This window comes from Hyaena hyaena, unplaced genomic scaffold (genome assembly GCF_003009895.1).
Source record: "Hyaena hyaena isolate Hyena2069 unplaced genomic scaffold, ASM300989v1 scaffold_95, whole genome shotgun sequence".
Taxonomy (NCBI): domain Eukaryota; kingdom Metazoa; phylum Chordata; class Mammalia; order Carnivora; family Hyaenidae; genus Hyaena; species Hyaena hyaena.
In genome coordinates this window covers 85,083-103,146 of record NW_024080727.1, presented here as the reverse complement: position 1 = coordinate 103,146, position 18,064 = coordinate 85,083, and the positions used below count along the sequence as shown (strand labels likewise).

At 40.6% G+C, this 18,064-nt stretch overlaps 1 protein-coding gene across 6 annotated transcripts in view; it reads left to right on the top strand.

Annotated features, from left to right (window-relative positions):
• TJP1 (tight junction protein 1) overlaps positions 1-18,064 on the top strand; it is a 101,436-nt gene that overhangs the window by 76,308 nt on the left and 7,064 nt on the right. For 3 of the 6 annotated variants that reach the window (XM_039235044.1, XM_039235043.1, XM_039235042.1), the window contains exons 18-25: positions 240-340; positions 3,781-4,131; positions 4,461-4,700; positions 5,341-6,213; positions 6,368-6,465; positions 8,539-8,766; positions 13,713-13,888; positions 16,457-16,934. In XM_039235044.1, coding sequence (XP_039090975.1) covers positions 240-340; positions 3,781-4,131; positions 4,461-4,700; positions 5,341-6,213; positions 6,368-6,465; positions 8,539-8,766; positions 13,713-13,888; positions 16,457-16,934 — 2,545 coding nt within the window. The remainder of the gene's footprint in view (positions 1-239; positions 341-3,780; positions 4,132-4,460; positions 4,701-5,340; positions 6,214-6,367; positions 6,466-8,538; positions 8,767-13,712; positions 13,889-16,456; positions 16,935-18,064) is intronic. The other 3 variants (XM_039235047.1, XM_039235046.1, XM_039235045.1) reach the window with 2 other exon arrangements.

Genomic DNA, 18,064 nt, shown 5'->3' with positions numbered 1-18,064 from the left:
TCTGCCCCTCCTCCTCTTGCCCTTTGTCCCTCTCTGTCTCTCAAAAATAAATGTTAAAAATTTTTTTTTGTTTAAAGAGAAAATATACAGCGCCAAAATAGACATGTCAAAGATGTGTGTCCTCAAACATTGTATTTCAAATAATTAAGAAATGATGATTGAGCTCTAAGCAGGCTTGAATGAATTCTGGTTTTTGATGGTGTTGTAATCATAAAACAATGTTGTTAATTTATTTTCAGCTACAATTAACTTAAATTCAATGAATGATGGTTGGTATGGTGCATTGAAAGAAGCAATTCAGCAGCAGCAGAACCAGTTGGTATGGGTTTCTGAAGGAAAGGTAAGAAATCTCCTATTACTTTTTTAACCCTTTCAATAAATGATATTACAAATCAGAGATGCCTTTGAGTTACCATTGTTTCTGATTAGATCAACATATTAGAATAACTTGGGGAGAGTTTGTTTTTGCTAGAAGACTGTTTAAGTTTTTATAAATTGTTTTTGATAGTAAAAGATTCTGAAATTTCCCCACCTACTGAATTACTACTTCAATGGTGTTATCTCAGAGAATTCTTAAATGATAACTAAAAGAGCAAGTTTGAGTTCTGGCTCTGCTGCGGTCCACAGAATGACTTAGAACCTGGCTTCAGTTTCCTCCTCTGGAAATGAGGAGAGTTGAGTGGGTAGGTGAGTATTGCCCAGAGTGCTGTCCTCTGCACGCAAGATTCGGGACTTGGTCAGAAAGAAAAAGGCACTGTGAAGGCAAGTAGTGGAGGGGAAATCTGCAGTCACAGCCCCCACAAGGGGCAGCGGTACCCACCAGCATGGTAAAAAGGCTTTGAGGAGTCTTAAGTAAAGAACATGTTGTATTACTTTGTTTACCTAGGGAATTTTTTTTTCACTTAGCACCTTTTAGTATTGTTATAACATACTAGGAAATGTTGGGCAAAGCAATTCATCATTTTTAGATTCAAATTTTGATTTTTTTTTATACATCCAAATGGCCAGCTTTATTATTTTTTTATTATTTTTAAAGTTTTATTTATTTTGAAAGAGAGCATGAGCAGGGGAGGGGCAGAGAGTGGGAGAGAGAGAATCCCAAGCAGGCTCTGCAGTGTTAGTGCAGAGCCCCCTGCAGGGCTCAAACTCAAGAACCATGAGGTCATGATCTGAGTCAGAATCAGGAGTCGGACACTTAACCGACTGAGCCACCCAGGCATCCCCCGCAGATGACCAGCTTTAAAATAACGACTATCTGTTGTCAGTCTTTCAGGTTTTATAGCAGTCTTCAGTGGGAAAGAACAGTTCGTTTAGTTTGGCAAGTTAATACAGCTGAAGGAGCCTTTTGTTTTTTATCTTTTACCTTCATTACAATAACATTAATATGTTTTGGTTGTTAGAGAAAATTAAGACTTTCTCTGTTTTTTTGTGTGTGTGTGTGTGTGTGTGTGTTTTATATTTCCTTGTTGGCTTGGTTTTTGTGGTGTATCGTGCCTGCATGGCCCCTCCTTTCCCCTGCCTGGCTGTGGCTACGGACGCTCTGGCAGTGCATGCTGCATGCTTAGGCCCGCCGTACCCTTTATCCAGAAAACACAGCCTCTGCAGTGAGAGAGGGTACAGTGCTCACATCTAGAGGTAGTGTCTGGTCTGCTAGTCCCACCTGTGTTCATGTGTTAGGATCATGGTGTTTTCTTATCAGTACCACTTTCAGGGTTGGACTGTGCATATGAGTTCATCAGACCACTTTGAATAACTGACATGGCAGCTGGGACACTTGACAAACGAATCGAGGTGCAAAACACCTACTGCACCACTTTATAGAAACACACTATTACTAATTGTCTCTCATGTGGCATTTGATACAAAGGATTGCAGTTCTCTCCTACTAATCTGTAAAAACACAGTTCTTTCAGCGGCCTTTGTCCAGTAGATTAGTTAATAGCTTGCATTGGTGATTCTCGCAATGAAATTAGTTTATAAATGCGCAGAGTGTGCTCTCTGCCTCTCTGAGGGATTTTCTTTATCCACAAATCTTAATATTTTATAATTTCTTTTTGTGATATTATTGTGTGCTTCTTGTCTTTGCTTGGATTTTAAAATGAGGTCTAACTTCCCACAACTTTTTATGTGGGGAAAAATAGATCATTTGTTACTAGGATAGATTGCTGCATTTTGTAAATTAGAAAAGGTTGTTAAAATTTAAATGAAGCTTGCTAGATCTCCTGCCCCTTCTATTCAAGTATATTTTATGATAGATTCTTAAACTAAAACCACTTCATTTCACATGGACTTTCCTGAGCAAACTACTTTGGTCTAATTGCTAGGAAGAATTCTTTTTTGCAAGATCTGACACGGTCTTGTGTGTTCTCTACTAAACCAAGAAAAGTCATCCTGAGGCTTTCTTAACATGTAGGCATATGTCATTTCTTGGTTCAGAGCAATCCATGGTTCTTGCTCACTTGTGCATTTCACACCACTGAAAGCGAGGTGGATTGGTGAGTTCCAAGTTACTTCTTCCCCAGGAACTTAAATACTTCCCTGGCTGGCTGAAGGGTTATAGTCTTCCAGAACCCTGGCAAGTTAAAGGTGAGAGTAGACAGCAAAAAGACTTCTCTTCTGCGGCAGCCGTTAGAGAGTTTAGAAGCCATTGAGATTTCCTTGAGGGAGAGTCTGCTCTAACATAGAGCAAAGCCCTGGGATCTCACTCCCCAAGCCCAGCAGGTACTCTGTTGAAAACCAGAGCCCCTGGGGGGCCTAACATACCCTAGTCTTTCTTATCAGGAAGGCAGTACTCAGGGTCAGGCTCATAAGAGAGCCAGGCATAGGACTGTGTGGAAAGTCCCATTCAGGCAGATCAGGCCTGCCTGATTTCTCCTGCAGTCTGTGCTACAGTGGAAGGAGGATTGTCTGAATTCTGGATTCCAGATCCTTCAGTTCTCATGCCTAACTGGGCACAATGTCCAGGCAAGCTCTTCAGGGACTGTTCTAATTAATCCAGGTACTAGTTTCAAACTAGTATCTAATGGCAGCCTGTTGATGCAACTCTTTAGATTCCTTTCCCTCAGATACTTCTTGTTATCTTTCTAGTCTACTCAGAAGATAGTGTAGACTAATAAAAACCAACTCAGCTCTTAATTACTTATAAAAGAGAAACATAATTGCATTTCTCCCTCAGCATCCATCGGGTACTACACAATTCTTAATTTAATGAGGCAACCAGCACTTAGGTGATTCTTTCCCATTGTGTTTTATAAAAATTTAAAGGCCAAACACCAACTTTTTAAACAAGTTGTTTTCTCTATGTATATGTATGTAAGCTCTTACTCACCTTGAACTGTGGCATTTATTTTCATAGTTACTCTTACATGCGCTGTTCTGTCAGTGTGTCCTTGTTTCTGTGAGCTTGGGTTGGTATAGTATTCTCCCTCTTCCCCTGGCTTTGGGTCGGTAAAGTAGGGACTGATTAGGTCGATTAGGTTTTGTAACCCTAAGTGGTATCAGAGTTCCTTCATAGACTCCTGGGGCTTAGCCTCGGAGTCCAGCTTTGTCCTGGCTGGCCAGCCAGCAGTTCATTCTTCCAGTCCCTTCAGATCTCCAAGGATGCTCTGTGTGTCTGCATGTGTGCTGTACAATCTTCTTGACCTTTTTTCGTCAGAAGTTTCAAGAAATAGATGTGGTTTCTCCAGAGAAAAATATCCTTTTCAATCTCCCTTGTAAAATAAAGGCCATCTCTTAAAGAACTACTGAATAAAATTTTTGATTTACTTTTATTTGACCCAGGCGGATGGTGCTACAAGTGATGACCTTGATTTGCATGATGATCGTCTGTCCTACCTGTCAGCCCCAGGTAGTGAATACTCAATGTATAGCACGGACAGTAGACACACTTCTGACTATGAAGACACAGATACAGAAGGCGGGGCCTACACTGATCAAGAACTAGATGAAACTCTTAATGATGAGGTTGGGACTCCACCGGAGTCTGCCATTACACGGTCCTCTGAGCCTGTAAGAGAGGACTCCTCTGGAATGCATCATGAAAACCAAACATATCCTCCTTATTCACCACAAGCGCAGCCACAACCAATTCATAGAATAGACTCCCCTGGATTTAAAACTGCCTCTCAACAGGTAAGCAGCAAGCATTCAACGTTTTGTAGTTAGAGGTGCATTATTAAATTTTAGAATGTGGTGATTGAGTTGAAGAGTATATTTTGTCCTTTCTTCAGATTAAGAATTGATCTTTAATTTCAATTTGACAATACCAAGGACTTAATTCTAAGCTTTGTGTTTGTCTTACACAGCAGAATACTGAATTTCTTTAAAAAAATTGAGGACGTGAGGTCATAGTTTTGTTATTCAGCACACTTAAATGTATGTCTACCAACCCCTATAAATGGAAGTGGGAAGTTAGCAGTAAACAGAAACACTATATTTAAAATATTTTAAACACTTCACAGAAAGCAGAAGCCTCATCTCCAGTCCCTTACCTTTCGCCTGAAACAAACCCAGCATCATCAACCTCTGCCGTTAACCATAATGTAACTTTAACTAATGTAAGACTGGAGGGGCCCACCCCAGCTCCTCCCACCTCTTACTCACCACAAGCTGATTCTTTAAGAACACCAAGTACTGAGGCAGCTCACATAATGCTAAGAGATCAAGAGCCGTCATTGTCGTCGCATGTAGATCCAGCAAAGGTACCTGTGCCGCAGTGTTGCCCTCATTTGTTGCTCTCCATCATTCTAGCACACGATCATTTTTGCTTTGCCCTTTAAGTGTTCCTTTTGCTTTTTTCCTGTGGGCTTATACACCATGGTGCTTTCCAATCAGTATGGATCATTTCAGTTTTGTAGTGTGCATGGCTTCCATTGGTATACTACTGATAATGTGGAGATAGGCATTTTAATTGGGATTTGTGCTTAATTTTGTTTTGTTTTGTTTTTGTTTTCAGTATCTTCTAGAGTTCCTTGTAGTATTTAGCTGTGACCCATTGTAAACATTTTTGTGCTTTATAAATTATGGTGTCCATACTTTTCTTAATGACTTTTATTTCCTGTGTCCAAATCAAGTGGAATCAGTAGTTCAATGTATTAATTTTCTACTAAATTTAATAATTATCTTTAACTCACTTTCATTTAGAACATGCTAAAACATAAAAGCCCCCTACCTGCGTTATAAATTTTGAGCTTTCACTTAAACTAGCTTTCTCACTAATCTCTGTCTTGGTAATAAATGGTGGGATATACCATTTTCACATATTAAATTATATTTTTGTCTGTTAAAGTAGACTAGAATTGAAGAGCAGCGTTTGTACTTACACATGATTTTTTTATACAGGTGTACAGAAAAGATCCCTATCCTGAAGAAATGATGAGACAGAATCATGTTTTGAAACAGCCACCTGTTGGTCACCCAGGGCAGAGGCCAGACAAAGAGCCTAATCTGAGCTATGAATCCCAACCCCCATACATAGAGAAACAAGCCACTAGAGACCTGGAGCAGCCTGCATACAGATACGACTCCTCTAGCTACACAGACCAGTTTTCTCGAAACTATGACCATCGTCTGCGCTATGAAGAACGCATTCCTACATATGAAGAGCAGTGGTCATATTATGATGACAAACAACCCTACCAGCCTCGGCCTTCTTTTGATAATCAGCACCCGCGGGAGCTTGACTCCAGACAGCATCCTGAAGAGTCTTCAGAACGAGGATATTACCCACGTTTTGAAGAGCCAGCCCCTCTATCCTATGACAGCAGACCACGTTATGACCAGCCACCTAGAACCTCCACCCTACGACATGAAGAGCAGCCAACTCCTGGATATGACGTGCACAACAGATACAGACCAGAAGCACAGTCCTATTCTTCAGCAGGCCCAAAGGCGGCTGAACCCAAGCAGTATTTTGACCAATACCCGCGAAGTTACGAGCAAGTACCCTCACAAGGATTTACCTCTAAAGCAGGCCACTACGAGCCTCTCCATGGTGCTGCCGTTGTCCCTCCTCTAATACCCGCATCTCAACACAAACCAGAAGTTCCGCCTTCACATACCAAACCACTGCCCCCACCCCCAACTCTGACTGAAGAGGAGGAAGATCCAGCAATGAAACCCCAGTCTGTGCTCACTAGAGTTAAAATGTTTGAAAACAAAAGATCTGCATCATTGGAGAATAAGAAGGATGAAAACCACACTGCTGGTTTTAAGGTAAGCATGTAACCATGCCTTTCCTGCCTTGGACACGTGGGCACATTCAGTGAAGCAGCACTTCAGAGTGCTTCTTAGCTCTCCCTCTCCTGCTTAAATGAAGCCTGTTGTTTTACTATCTGTTCCTGGGGCATGTTTGTCTTCTTTTTTGCAGCCTCCAGAGGTAGCATCTAAACCTCCAGGTGCTCCTACCATTGGTCCTAAAGCCACTCCTCAGAATCAATTCAGTGAACATGACAAAACACTGTACAGGTGGGTACGCTTTGTGGTGTTTGTGGTATGAAACTGACCAGGAATCTACCCAGTTAAGCAGTAAGCAAGCCTTTTAGTAAAAGGCTTATGTTAGAAGAGGGCAGAAAGGAAAAGGGAGAGGATCTTGTTTGTTCTTAAATGAAAACTACTAGCCTTTCTAATTAAGACAGTCGCCCTGGAAAAACAAACAAAGGTCTTGATAAAGCCTTCTGTAACTGACTTTGTTATGCCTTGAGTGATCAAGTCTATTCTTCCACCAAGCAATTGAAATAAAAATTTTAAAGCCCTGCATTTGTAGTATGTGTTTTAGTTTTTAAAGTGCTTTTTCAGACATGCAAACTCTTAGTTTTCAGGGATAAGGAGACAGACTCAGTTTCACTAAAATAACAAAAATGAATCATTTAGTGACTGTACTTGCCATTGCGCTAAGCACTTCAGTGAGTGTGGGAAGATGGTCCTTTCCGCCATTTTAAAGTGAGGCACTTGAGGGGGTGCCTGGGTGGCTCAGTTGGTTAAGCATCTGACTTTAGCTCAGGTCATCATCTCACAGTTTGTGGGTTTGAGCCCCATGTCGGGCTGACAGCTCAGGGCCTGGAGCCTGCTTCAGATTCAATGTCTCCCTCTCTTTCTGCTGCTCCTTCTTTCTCTCCCTCTCTGTCTCTCAAAGATAAATAAACATTTAAAAATTGTTTTTAAAGAGAGGCACTAAGGCTGAGGGGTTTGAGTAGTTCTTAGGACTTGGAGCCAGGAGAGAAACCTGGCAGCTGCTCTCTTAACATTGGCCTTGTCATACTGTGAGTAAATGACATACTGGGTTTGAATACAGTTCTTCTGCCCAACTAATGAGTTTTATTTGCTTACATTTCTGTGTGTAATAAAGAGAAGCTGCTGTCTGACACGACACATTTTCCCTTTAACAATGTCTAATGCTTTTCATGAAAGTGCAAACCACTGTGGAGTCGTCTTTAGCCAGTATCATGAGCGTTTTACATAAAATAAATTTGTGATAACGGAAAGTTTAGATCCTTTTTGGTGTGAAACCCATTTATTTTTGTTGCAGAGTTTCTAAAATTCACTTAAGCAGCGTGTACATAACAATGTATAGACAGTTCTCAACTTAATAATGGCTTGACTTAAAATTTTTCAACTTTACAAGTGTGTGAAAACCATATGCATTCAGTAGAAATCATAAAAGACCTTTTTGAAATTTTGAATTTTGATTTTTTTCCCTCCGGGCTAGTGATAGATGGTACAGTGCTCTCTCCCTGTCAGCCACTCGATCACGGGGGTCAATAACCAGTAACTTAAAACCATCCTATGTCCTTACAGCCATTCTCTTGTTCACTTTAAATATAGCATTCGCTAAATTACATGAGGTACTCAGCATTTAATTATAAAATAGACTTTGTGTTAGATGAATTTGCCTGACTGTAGGCTCATGTATGTTCTGAACACATGTAAGGTAGGCTAGGCTAAGCTAGGGTGTTTGATAGATTAGGTGTATTCAGTGCATTTTGGACTTCCGGTATTTTCCTCTTACAGTGGATTCATCAGGATGTAACCCCATCATAAATTGAGGAAGATCTGTATTAGTTTGCTTATTAATAACTTACTCTCTTCCCCACTACTGCTTCCTGTGCCCTCCAGAACTTTGGACTGTATAGAGCTGTTTCCTTCTATGAGAATCATGTATTGATCCTGGATTAAAGTTCTTAAATTCTCTTAGTTATTACTTGTTGCTAGCATTGGTGTATATACTTTGAGAAATTCTCTACTGTCTTAGTTATGCTTCCTATTCTCTAAGTAACTGCTTCTAGTCTGCTGTTAGGTTCTAACCAGATAATTATTAAGTGTATTAGGTTGTGTCAAAGGACTCATGAGCTGGAAGAGGGCTGCCTTCTGAGTGTAATGGATGAAGACATGGGGTGTGGAATGTCCATTTTGACTGTTGGACTGCTCAGCTAGATGCTGAATAATCATAGCAGTAAAAGGTCAAGATAAGATAATTGTGTATTTCATTTTCTTTGTAAAATGAACATCTAAAAATTTGTTCCATTTGTCATTCATTGTCAGGATCCCAGAACCTCAAAAACCTCAAATGAAGCCACCCGAAGATATTGTTCGATCAAATCATTATGATCCCGAGGAGGATGAAGAATATTATCGAAAGCAGCTCTCCTATTTTGACCGGAGAAGTTTTGAAAACAAGCCTTCTACACACATTCCTACTGGCCATCTCTCAGAGCCTGCCAAGCCCGTTCATTCTCAGAGCCAACCAAACTTTTCTAGTTATTCTTCAAAGTAAGTTATTTCACCTGAGACCTACTTTTAAAAAATAAGCAACATAACCGTTCCGTTGCATAGAGTAATCATGTGAAGTTCAGTGTATTTGGAAGGATTATAGTTACGTTCGTATTTAATACATGATTTCTGTTGGCTCCAGTGGTTTAGCACCATGCAGTCTCTAGCTCTAGGACGTGTTGTGTGTGTTTGTCCTTAAACTCTGATATCTGATCTACAAAATTTTTGCATTAGGAAAGATGTTAAAATCAAAGGGTTTTGAGGTGAATCAGAAGTCTGATTTTTAGGTGAATCAGAAGTCTCCCCTCTCTGTGCAGCATACTTAATACTGGTTCTTTTCCTTCTTTTCTGTTTCTGCTTTTTAAATATGAAAATAACATGAAGGAGGTAACATTTGAAGGAAGATAATAGGGGTTTTTTCTTCTTCTTCAAGGTGAGAAAGGGCTTATCTTTTTTTTAATTGTGGGAGCTTGAGGAGATTTTAAGTATTTCTGGTCAAGTTTTACACATGAGGAAGCCAAGGTCCAGTGAGGTGACATGATGGGCAGAGCTAGGACTAAACACCCAAGTTTCTCGACTCCCAGTCATCTTTTCCCTGTTCTGTGGTCTTTCCATTTGTTGACTTGTCTTTTGGGGGTTTTGTTGATTTGTTTTTCTTTCTTGTGGTTTTGTTAGGGTACAAACCCAACTGAGAATGAGGTAGAAACTCATATAGGCATAGGTGGGTTCGTACTCAGCAAAACAAACCCCCAAGAATGAGAAACAGATGTGGATTTATTATAAGGAATTCATTTACACTGTTGTAGGACCCTGCTGATAAACAAGCTGTGAGTTCACAGGACAGGAAGAGAAGATCCAGAGCTGTTTGAGAGTCTCTGAGTTCAAGGAAGGCCTAAATTCTTTTTAAAAGTGTCCATCCATATAATCTCCCTTTGGATTAACTGAACTCCACTGATTTAGAGGCATTACATCTGTAAATCCCCCTCACAGCAGCACCTATGTTTAGTGTTTGAGTGGATGATGGGGACTATAGTTTGGCTTCCCCAAGATTTTACATCAAAAAGCCCTCACAAATCACTTTTGTGTCTGAGTTCCAAAGCACCCTGATTTTTACTGAATTAGATGCTTGGGATTGTCTAAACTTAGCTATCATTTGTCATGTACTATTGAGTGAAAAATTTTGTGGAACCTCTATTAAAAACCTAATTTTAATTACCACTTTTTTCTTAGACATCATTTGAAGTGAAGATTTAAAAGTCTTTGTCCACTGTCCTCCCATTTCAGTCTTTGTCTAGAGAAGAAAGCCATTTATGTGAAATGCAAATGCCAACTTCGGACGCTGCATGGGGTTTCTGTTAAATGCAAACAGTGTCTTACACTAGTGTTGTGAGCCTCCCCCAACACAATACACGTACTGAGTATGTCTGGAGAGGCTGTCCAGACCTCGGCAGTGAGCCTTAGGAGCTCACCTTTGGTAAGGTGGAAGGGTGTGTCATCTTTACTTAAGTCATTAACACATTCATTCTTGTTAGAAGCAAGTCTAAGGCTATAGTTCAAGGAAAGAGGTTTTATTCATCCTTTTATATACTCAGTAAACCGAATACAGCCTTAAAAAAATACATTAAGTTCTAAAAAGTAAGTCTTTTCAGAGAATCAACTGACCAGGCATTTTTGGTTTTGTGTTAATTGAGTTTTCTACAAAGAAGACCTAATAACGTATTTGTGATATAGAATTTTCATACAGGGTCGAGAATGCTCCTAGTATTTGGTGGGTGGGGACTCAGCAACAAAGGGCACAGTGTATAGGTACATCAGCTGCCCCTCTTTTCATTAACCAGCTCTGGGACAAAGGAGTCTTCGCTGGTCAGAGGTTTCTCAAGGATAGGTTGGCTTTGACAGAAAACATATAACATCTGTCTTTGTGAATAGACACTGAATTCTTGAGTTTTTCCTGCTGTGAGTGTTATGGGAGTGGGAAAGTGTGAATTGAGATGTACATTAGTGCATTCCTTTGTGACGGAAAGCGAAAACTCTTTGTAGTTGTGCTGCTTGTCCCCGTGTGGGTCTTCCAGTGGTAGAGTTTTGGGAAGGAGAATGAGGAGTACGACATGATGGCTAAGACAGAATGTGTCTCTGTGCCTTCCCCTTCTAATGCTGTTGAACTTTTGTTCCCAGTTAGTACGGCTTTAACAACTGGAAAATCATTTAAAATATACAGCCTGCTTACAGTATTTCCAAACTATTTACTGTTTTTGGTCACCAGTAGACTTCTTATAGGCCTTTATTTTCTAAAGTATAACATAGAAATAGCAGAGCTGCCTTTTTCTGGATAATAGGTGCTTATGGTCCACTTAAAAACACACCTCTGAGGGGACCTGGCTGGCTCAGTTGGTTAAGCATCCAACTCTTGATTTCGCTCAGGTCATCATCCCAGGGTCACAGGGTCAGTCCCTGTACTTGGTGTGGAGCCTGCTTAGGTTTCCCTCTCCCTCTGCCCCTCCCCTGCTCATTCTCCTGTTCCCCCACTCCCCCCCCTCCAAAAAATAGAAAACCCCACACCTCAGAAATGGTGGGAGTTTAGAGAAGGGAGAAGTCTGGTAGCACAGGACAGAAAGCCCCAGAAAGCAAGTGGCTATTAACTGTCTTACAGTTCTGGAGAGCTGTATTGGAATCCGGGAGGTTAGGACATGGTGTCTCAGACATTGACCTTTAAAGCAATTGAGGGGTTTCCGGGATCCTACGACAGAGCTAGAAAAGCAGGATGCACATGTCCCAGCCCAGAGACTAAGCTTCTTCAGGGCAACTAGGGATTTTTTTTGTCACTAGAATATCTGTCTCTCAAAAGCCAACTTGATGTGAGACTTCTAGGTCTCTTAAGTGTTAGTGGTTTTCAGCTTTTTAAGAACTTAGCAAAATTGACATTAGATTCCTGTGCTCATGTGGCATTCACTGAGGTTGTGAGATTCAAGCATAGCAGCTTTGCAAATAGGCTCCACCCACCCAAGGACTTACTTTGGAACTGGTAATGGGATCAGGTCTTGCCAGGAAAGATTACAGGTTAATCATAGTCATATTTCAAAGGCATGTGTATTTCCGCATGCCTGTTCATCCTCACACCGCTAGGGATCAGCATAGCTGTTGTGTTGCATCGCTTCTTCCTACGTTTGCACTTAGAGGATTTCTTTTGCCCAGCCCTTTTTTTTTAAGGAGCATTTTATTCTTAATTCTTCAGAGCCTGCTGTTTATTCTTAGTACTGCTTCTTTATTTAGTTCATTTCTTTGCTCACCACTAGCAAGTGAAGCCAAAGTGGGCAAACATGGAAGAGTAATAAAGCTCAAGCACCTTGCTACTCACTAGCAGCACAGTTAAAATTTGTGGAGGGCAGGGGCACCTGAGCGGCTCAGTAGGTTAAGTGTTCACCTCTTGATTTTGGCTCAGGTCATGATCTCATGCTTGCAGTTCTTGCTCTTCCTCTCTCTGCCCTTCCTGCATGCACATGTGCTCACTCGCTCTCTCTCTCTCTCTCTCTCTCTCAAATAAACATTTAAAAAATGTATGTGGAAAGTGGGCAGGCAGTACCTAACTATGTTACTGTATTTTAATTTATTGGTGATTTTCAAGCTTAAGTGAGAGTTAGTGATGTTTTATAGATCAAATGATTCTGAAATGGTGGATGTGTATTTTTTGGTTGATATTTTAAAATGACATTTGAGTTCCATTTGCTGCAAATGTACTTAGTTAGATTGACCATTTTCTTTCATTTTTCTATTGCGCTTTTGCTTTGCCATCACCTAGATTTCTTGGCTCTTACCCTAGCTATGACTACTTGAAAAGGAACATCAAGTGGTAAGACTGGCATTAATGTGAGGCTGTTACATGAGGTGTCCCTCACTGCATCACTGGGATTATGTGCACTTTTAGATTTTAAAATCATCTTCAAATGCTTAACCTAAGTGCCTGAAAGTGACATAACTGCATAGTTTTAAACCCAATCACCAGAGTATACTTCCCCAACGAAATTCTCTGTGAAAGTAATTCAAATGTCTGTTTCGTTTGTGCACATAAAGCCAGTGCAGCTTTGGCTCTCTGCAAAGGCTTAGATGGCAGTGTTGTAATTATGGGTCTATTTTAAAGATTCCTTTTGCTTGAATTTTATGTGTTACATTATTAACAATTGGCATTCTGAAAAATAAGCATACATGGCACAGTTTGACTTAAAAGAGCCTTATAAAATCAAGCAGTGTCTGCTACTCTAGCAATTGTTAAGCAATTAAAAATGGATCTAGTAAATTAAGGGCAATTTCAAAGTGAAAGATGTCCTGTGTATTTGGTGTTACAACCACACCCATTTCATTGACATATTGTCTATGGCTACTTTGGGGAAGAATTCAAATAATTGTGACAGAGACTGTATGGCCCAAAAAAAACCAACAACATTTACTGTCCAGCCCTTTACAAAAAATTTGCCAACCTCTGGTCTATAAAACCATTTTTTGTGGTGCTCTGAGTATGCCAGAAACCAAGGATTTTGTACCTTAAATACCAAATCAAAAGCGAATCTAAAGAAGATTTGAGCCAATAAATACTTTTCAAAATATATGCAAGGCTTTCTTAAACCTCCCAATCATTACTGCTTTTTTGTAAGCGACACAATTAATATCACAAGTATACCCAAAATTTCATCTGCCTTTTGGTTGCTATCTTCTGGATGTTTTACTAATATTCTTCAAGTATCTGTGCTGTCTTTACATTTCTTGTGCTGATGAATGATTGAATTTGTTTGTATATTTTGGTGGAGTTAGTTACCTGTTTATACTCATAAGAATAGTGAAATTTCCAGTTTTTGTTTTTTTAACTCAGGGATACTTAGAGGAATGAGAACTTGTTTTTTTGTAAATGTAAATCCATGTTCACAAGTTGGCATTGTCTTCATTTTTTTTCACAGGGGAAAGTCTCCTGAAGCTGACCCTGTGGATAGATCATTTGGTGAGAAACGTTATGAGCTGATCCAGGCCACTCCCCCTCCTCCTCCATTGCCCTCCCAGTATGCCCAGCCTGTTCAGCCTGTTGCCAGCTCCTCTCTCGCCCTCCACACACATGCCAAGGGGGCACACGGTGAAGGTAGGAAGTTCGGAAGTTGGTATTACTACTGTAATAGGAATACTTATAAAATTGAATTTTTGCAGTTTGTAAGCAAAAGAGTTTTTCATTTAAAAATACATACTTGTGGGGTGCCTGGGTGGCTTAGTCCGTTAAGCGTCCGACTTGAGCTCAGGTCATCATCTCGCGGTTCGTGTGTTCAACCCCTTCATCGGTCTCTGTGCTGACAGCTTGGAGCCTGGAGCCTGCTTTGGATTCTGTGTCTCCCTCTCTCTTTGACCCTCCCCTGATGGTGCTGTCTCTTTCTAACTCTCAAAAATAAATAAAAAAAACATTTAAAAACTTAAAATTAAAAAAAAAAAATACATACTTGGGTGCCTGGTGGCTAAGTCAGTTAAGCATCTGACAATTGGTTTCAGCTCAGGTCATGATCTCACTGTTCATGAGTTTCAATTTTTTTAATACATACTTGAAACATTTAGGCTGTGCACAATGAAACTAAGTGTTTTGTTAAAAATACATCTCCTAAAACAAATAAAAAAAAAGGTATATCTCCTGTTTTATAACTGACCATTGTATCAGAAAAGACTTTTAATTTATTAGATTTTAATCTGTTTTACAACCATGCTCAATTTTTGGAAGTAGTATTTGCCGATAAGTCTGAATCTAAGTTTTTGATCAGTTGTTTGTAAAAATTACCGTTATGTTCCATTTATATCCATGGATATAGGAAAGCCATAAAGTCCCTCATAACCTGCATCCCTTAGCACCTCACAGTTATGTGCTGTGGTGAAATCCCAGCGGGGTAGCTAACAGCTTCAGGTGATTCATTTTAACAGCTGTACTCCTGTTTTTGCCCGTCTTCTCTCCTTCACATCTCCTGACCAGGAACTATTTTCCCTTAACTGTGCCGCCTCTCTTCCTGGGCCATTGGCATAGCTCCTCTCCCTCATTCCTGCTTGCTGCGTCTTTCCCTCCCTGTCCCTCTGGCTTCACACATGTGCAGCCTGTCCTCCATTGTTCAGAGCACCTGCTTTTGTCTTTGTCTTCCACTAAGTACCCTGAAAGGGAGACTGTTGCCGTCACCTCCAAATGGCCCTCATTTGGCCCTTTCAAAAAAAAAGTTGTATGTTTTCCTCTAAGAATATACCATGATTTATCCATTCTCTGTTGCCTTTTTGCTACTACAGACATTTTTCTATTATTTATGTAGGAATCAAATTCTAGGCCAAGTCTTCAACCAGCTGAGCTGTAGAGGTGTAGTGGTAGATTGATCTTACCTCATGTTTCACATTTTCTTTCCACACTCTCATGTCTGCAGATAAAGTTTTAATTCTTTTCCATCCTTAAATGCCTTTTCTTTTTCTTGCCTTTTTGTACTGTCAGGGACCTCCAGTAAATGTTGAATAAAAGTGATGAGAGCAGACATCTCTGCCTTCCCCATCTTAGGGAGAAAGGATGAAGTGTTTTCACCCTTACAATGTTAGCCCTATGTTTTTTTGTGGCTTGTTATATGTAGCTACTCTTTATTAGGTTTTAGATATTCCCTTCTGTTCCTTTCTAGTTTGCTGAAAGCATTAAGTCACATGTTCTTTCTGCACGTATTAAGATGACCATAACATTTTCCTTCTTTAGTGTGTTAATGTAAATTATATTGCTATGGTCACAAGGAATTTGGGTTTGTTTATTTCTTTTATATATAATGTCCTTGTCTGGTTTTAGCATCATTGTACTTGTTTCATAAAAGAGAGCCTAGGGCATGTCCCCTTTCTCTTTTTTCTGAAAGATTTTGTATAGTGTTGGTGTTATTTTTTTCTGGAATTACTTCCTAGAATTCAGTTAGTGCTACTTTACTTTGCCACCAGCCATGCATGGAAATTCCTGTTCCACATCTTTGCCAACTCTTGGCATTACTGAACCAAAGTGTTGCCAATCTAATGGGTGTGAAGTGTTATTTGGGGTTTGTTATGTATTTGCATTTCCCTGGTAATGAGGTTGTCTGTCTTGCAAAGCAACTGAGCATTCTGGCCTTCACTTCTGTTGTTGCCTCTGTGCACCTTCCCTCATCTTCCTGCTGTTTGCATCTTTCTTATGGGTGCATAGGGGTTCTTTATAGATTTTGGATCCTAATTCTCTACAGTTACGCAAATTGTGCTCCCAGTTTGTGGCTTTCCTTTCGAGTTCAGTTAGGTGTGAGTTTTGTAGTGCTGGTTTTGTTTTGTGTTTTGTTTTGTCTTAATACAGCTGTACTGTCGTCCTTCTGTTTCTAATTTTATACAGACATTGGAGAGAGGATATTTAGACTCCAGGCTCTGGAAGCCTGGACTCTGATTCCATATGGAGTCCAGCATGACCTTGGCTCCACAGCCACAGGGTACACCAAAAAGCACCACATGTGTCCATGCCCCTCCTGGTCCCTCAGTGTCACAGACAGCCACCAGAGTTCAAGAGCTGCCCTCTAACTGTGGGGACCCTGACCTGGGCCTTGACTCCAGCACCAAGACAAGTTAAGATGGAAGAGACATCACAGGGGCTATTAAAACCTCTTTGAGGCAGTTTTTAAAATGCTTATATATGTTTATTTTTCAGGTAATTCAGTGTCATTGGATTTTCAGAATTCTTTAGTGTCTAAACCAGACCCACCTCCATCTCAGAATAAACCAGCAACTTTCAGACCACCGAACCGAGAAGACACTGTTCAGTCTACTTTCTATCCCCAGAAAAGTTTCCCAGATAAAGCTCCAGTTAATGGAGCTGAACAGACTCAGAAAACGGTCACTCCAGCATATAATCGATTCACACCAAAACCATACACAAGTTCTGCTCGGCCATTTGAGCGCAAGTTTGAAAGTCCTAAATTTAACCACAATCTTCTGCCAAGTGAAACTGCACATAAACCTGAATTGTCATCAAAAGTCCCTACTTCTCCAAAAACTCTTGTGAAAGCGCACAGTGCCACACAGCCTCCTGAGTTTGACAGTGGAGTTGAAACTTTTTCCATCCATGCAGATAAACCCAAGTACCAAATGAATAATGTCAGCACAGTGCCTAAAGCTGTTCCTGTGAGGTAAGATTTTTGCCCTTTTCTTGGTTCTGTGATTTGTCTAATGTGAGTTTGGTGTAGTTTATGTGATTTCGGACTTTAAAGGAGCATTTTACCTTGAACTTTTTTTAAAATTTTTTTTAATGTTTACTTTTGAGAGACAGAGAGACAGAGTGCAAGTGGGGAAAGAGCAAAGATAGAGGGAGACACAGAATCCAAAGCAGGCTCCAGGCTTTGAGCTGTCAGCATAGACCCTGATGTGTGGCTCATACTTGTGAAGCACGAAATCATGTGACCTGAGCTGAAGTCAGACTCTTAACCAACTGAGCCACCCAGGCGCCCCTTAACTTAGGCTTTTAAACTGAACAGTGTTGTCCAAAATGTTGTTGCAATGAATGCTGTTCTGTAGGAGGTCCTGCAAGAGGTATAAGAGAATTTTAATAAAATAATAAAGCTAATGATCATATATAGTCAATAGATATTGTCAGTATCCCCATTTTACTAAGAACTGAGGTTGGATGACATTTCATTTTGCCCAGTCACACAACAGGGTGAGGGCAGCCCCAATTCAGCTGCCCCTAGTCATCTGACTACGGAGCCCGTACTCTCAACCATGTATAGCATTCCATAACCTCTAACCTTGGTGTGCTTATGTCTGGAAAATAGAAACCTAAGCATCTGTGTTCCCTGTCTACTCTCTGTTCAACAGTGATACTAGAAATGTAACAGTCTCAAAATGCTTGCTCTTAAAATGTTTTAATGAGTAAGATGTCTGAGCAAGTGACACAGAGAGTCTCATACACTCCTTTCTCTAGACCTATTCTGGCCTCACATAAGCTCACTTCAGCCTCCCAAATCCACTTACATTGTCAAGCCACCTGCTGAATCAGAGGCACTTGCAGGCAGAACCTAGGGCCAGGAGGGTCACCTGCCATCTGCTTCCCAAAAACAGGGAGGGTTGTGGACATGTGCTGCCTCCCCCCTGTGAGCCTTTCCCATAGTGGAGGGGTGGGGCGCCTGTTCTTCCTCCCCACATCAGCGTTGTCCCTGCTGCTCTGGTCGTGCGGGAATGAGCTGCAGCTTCCCTTCACACACTCACTGTGTCAGTCCATCTTTCCGCTCACCTTTAGGTTGTGACTCAAAATTGTACTCCA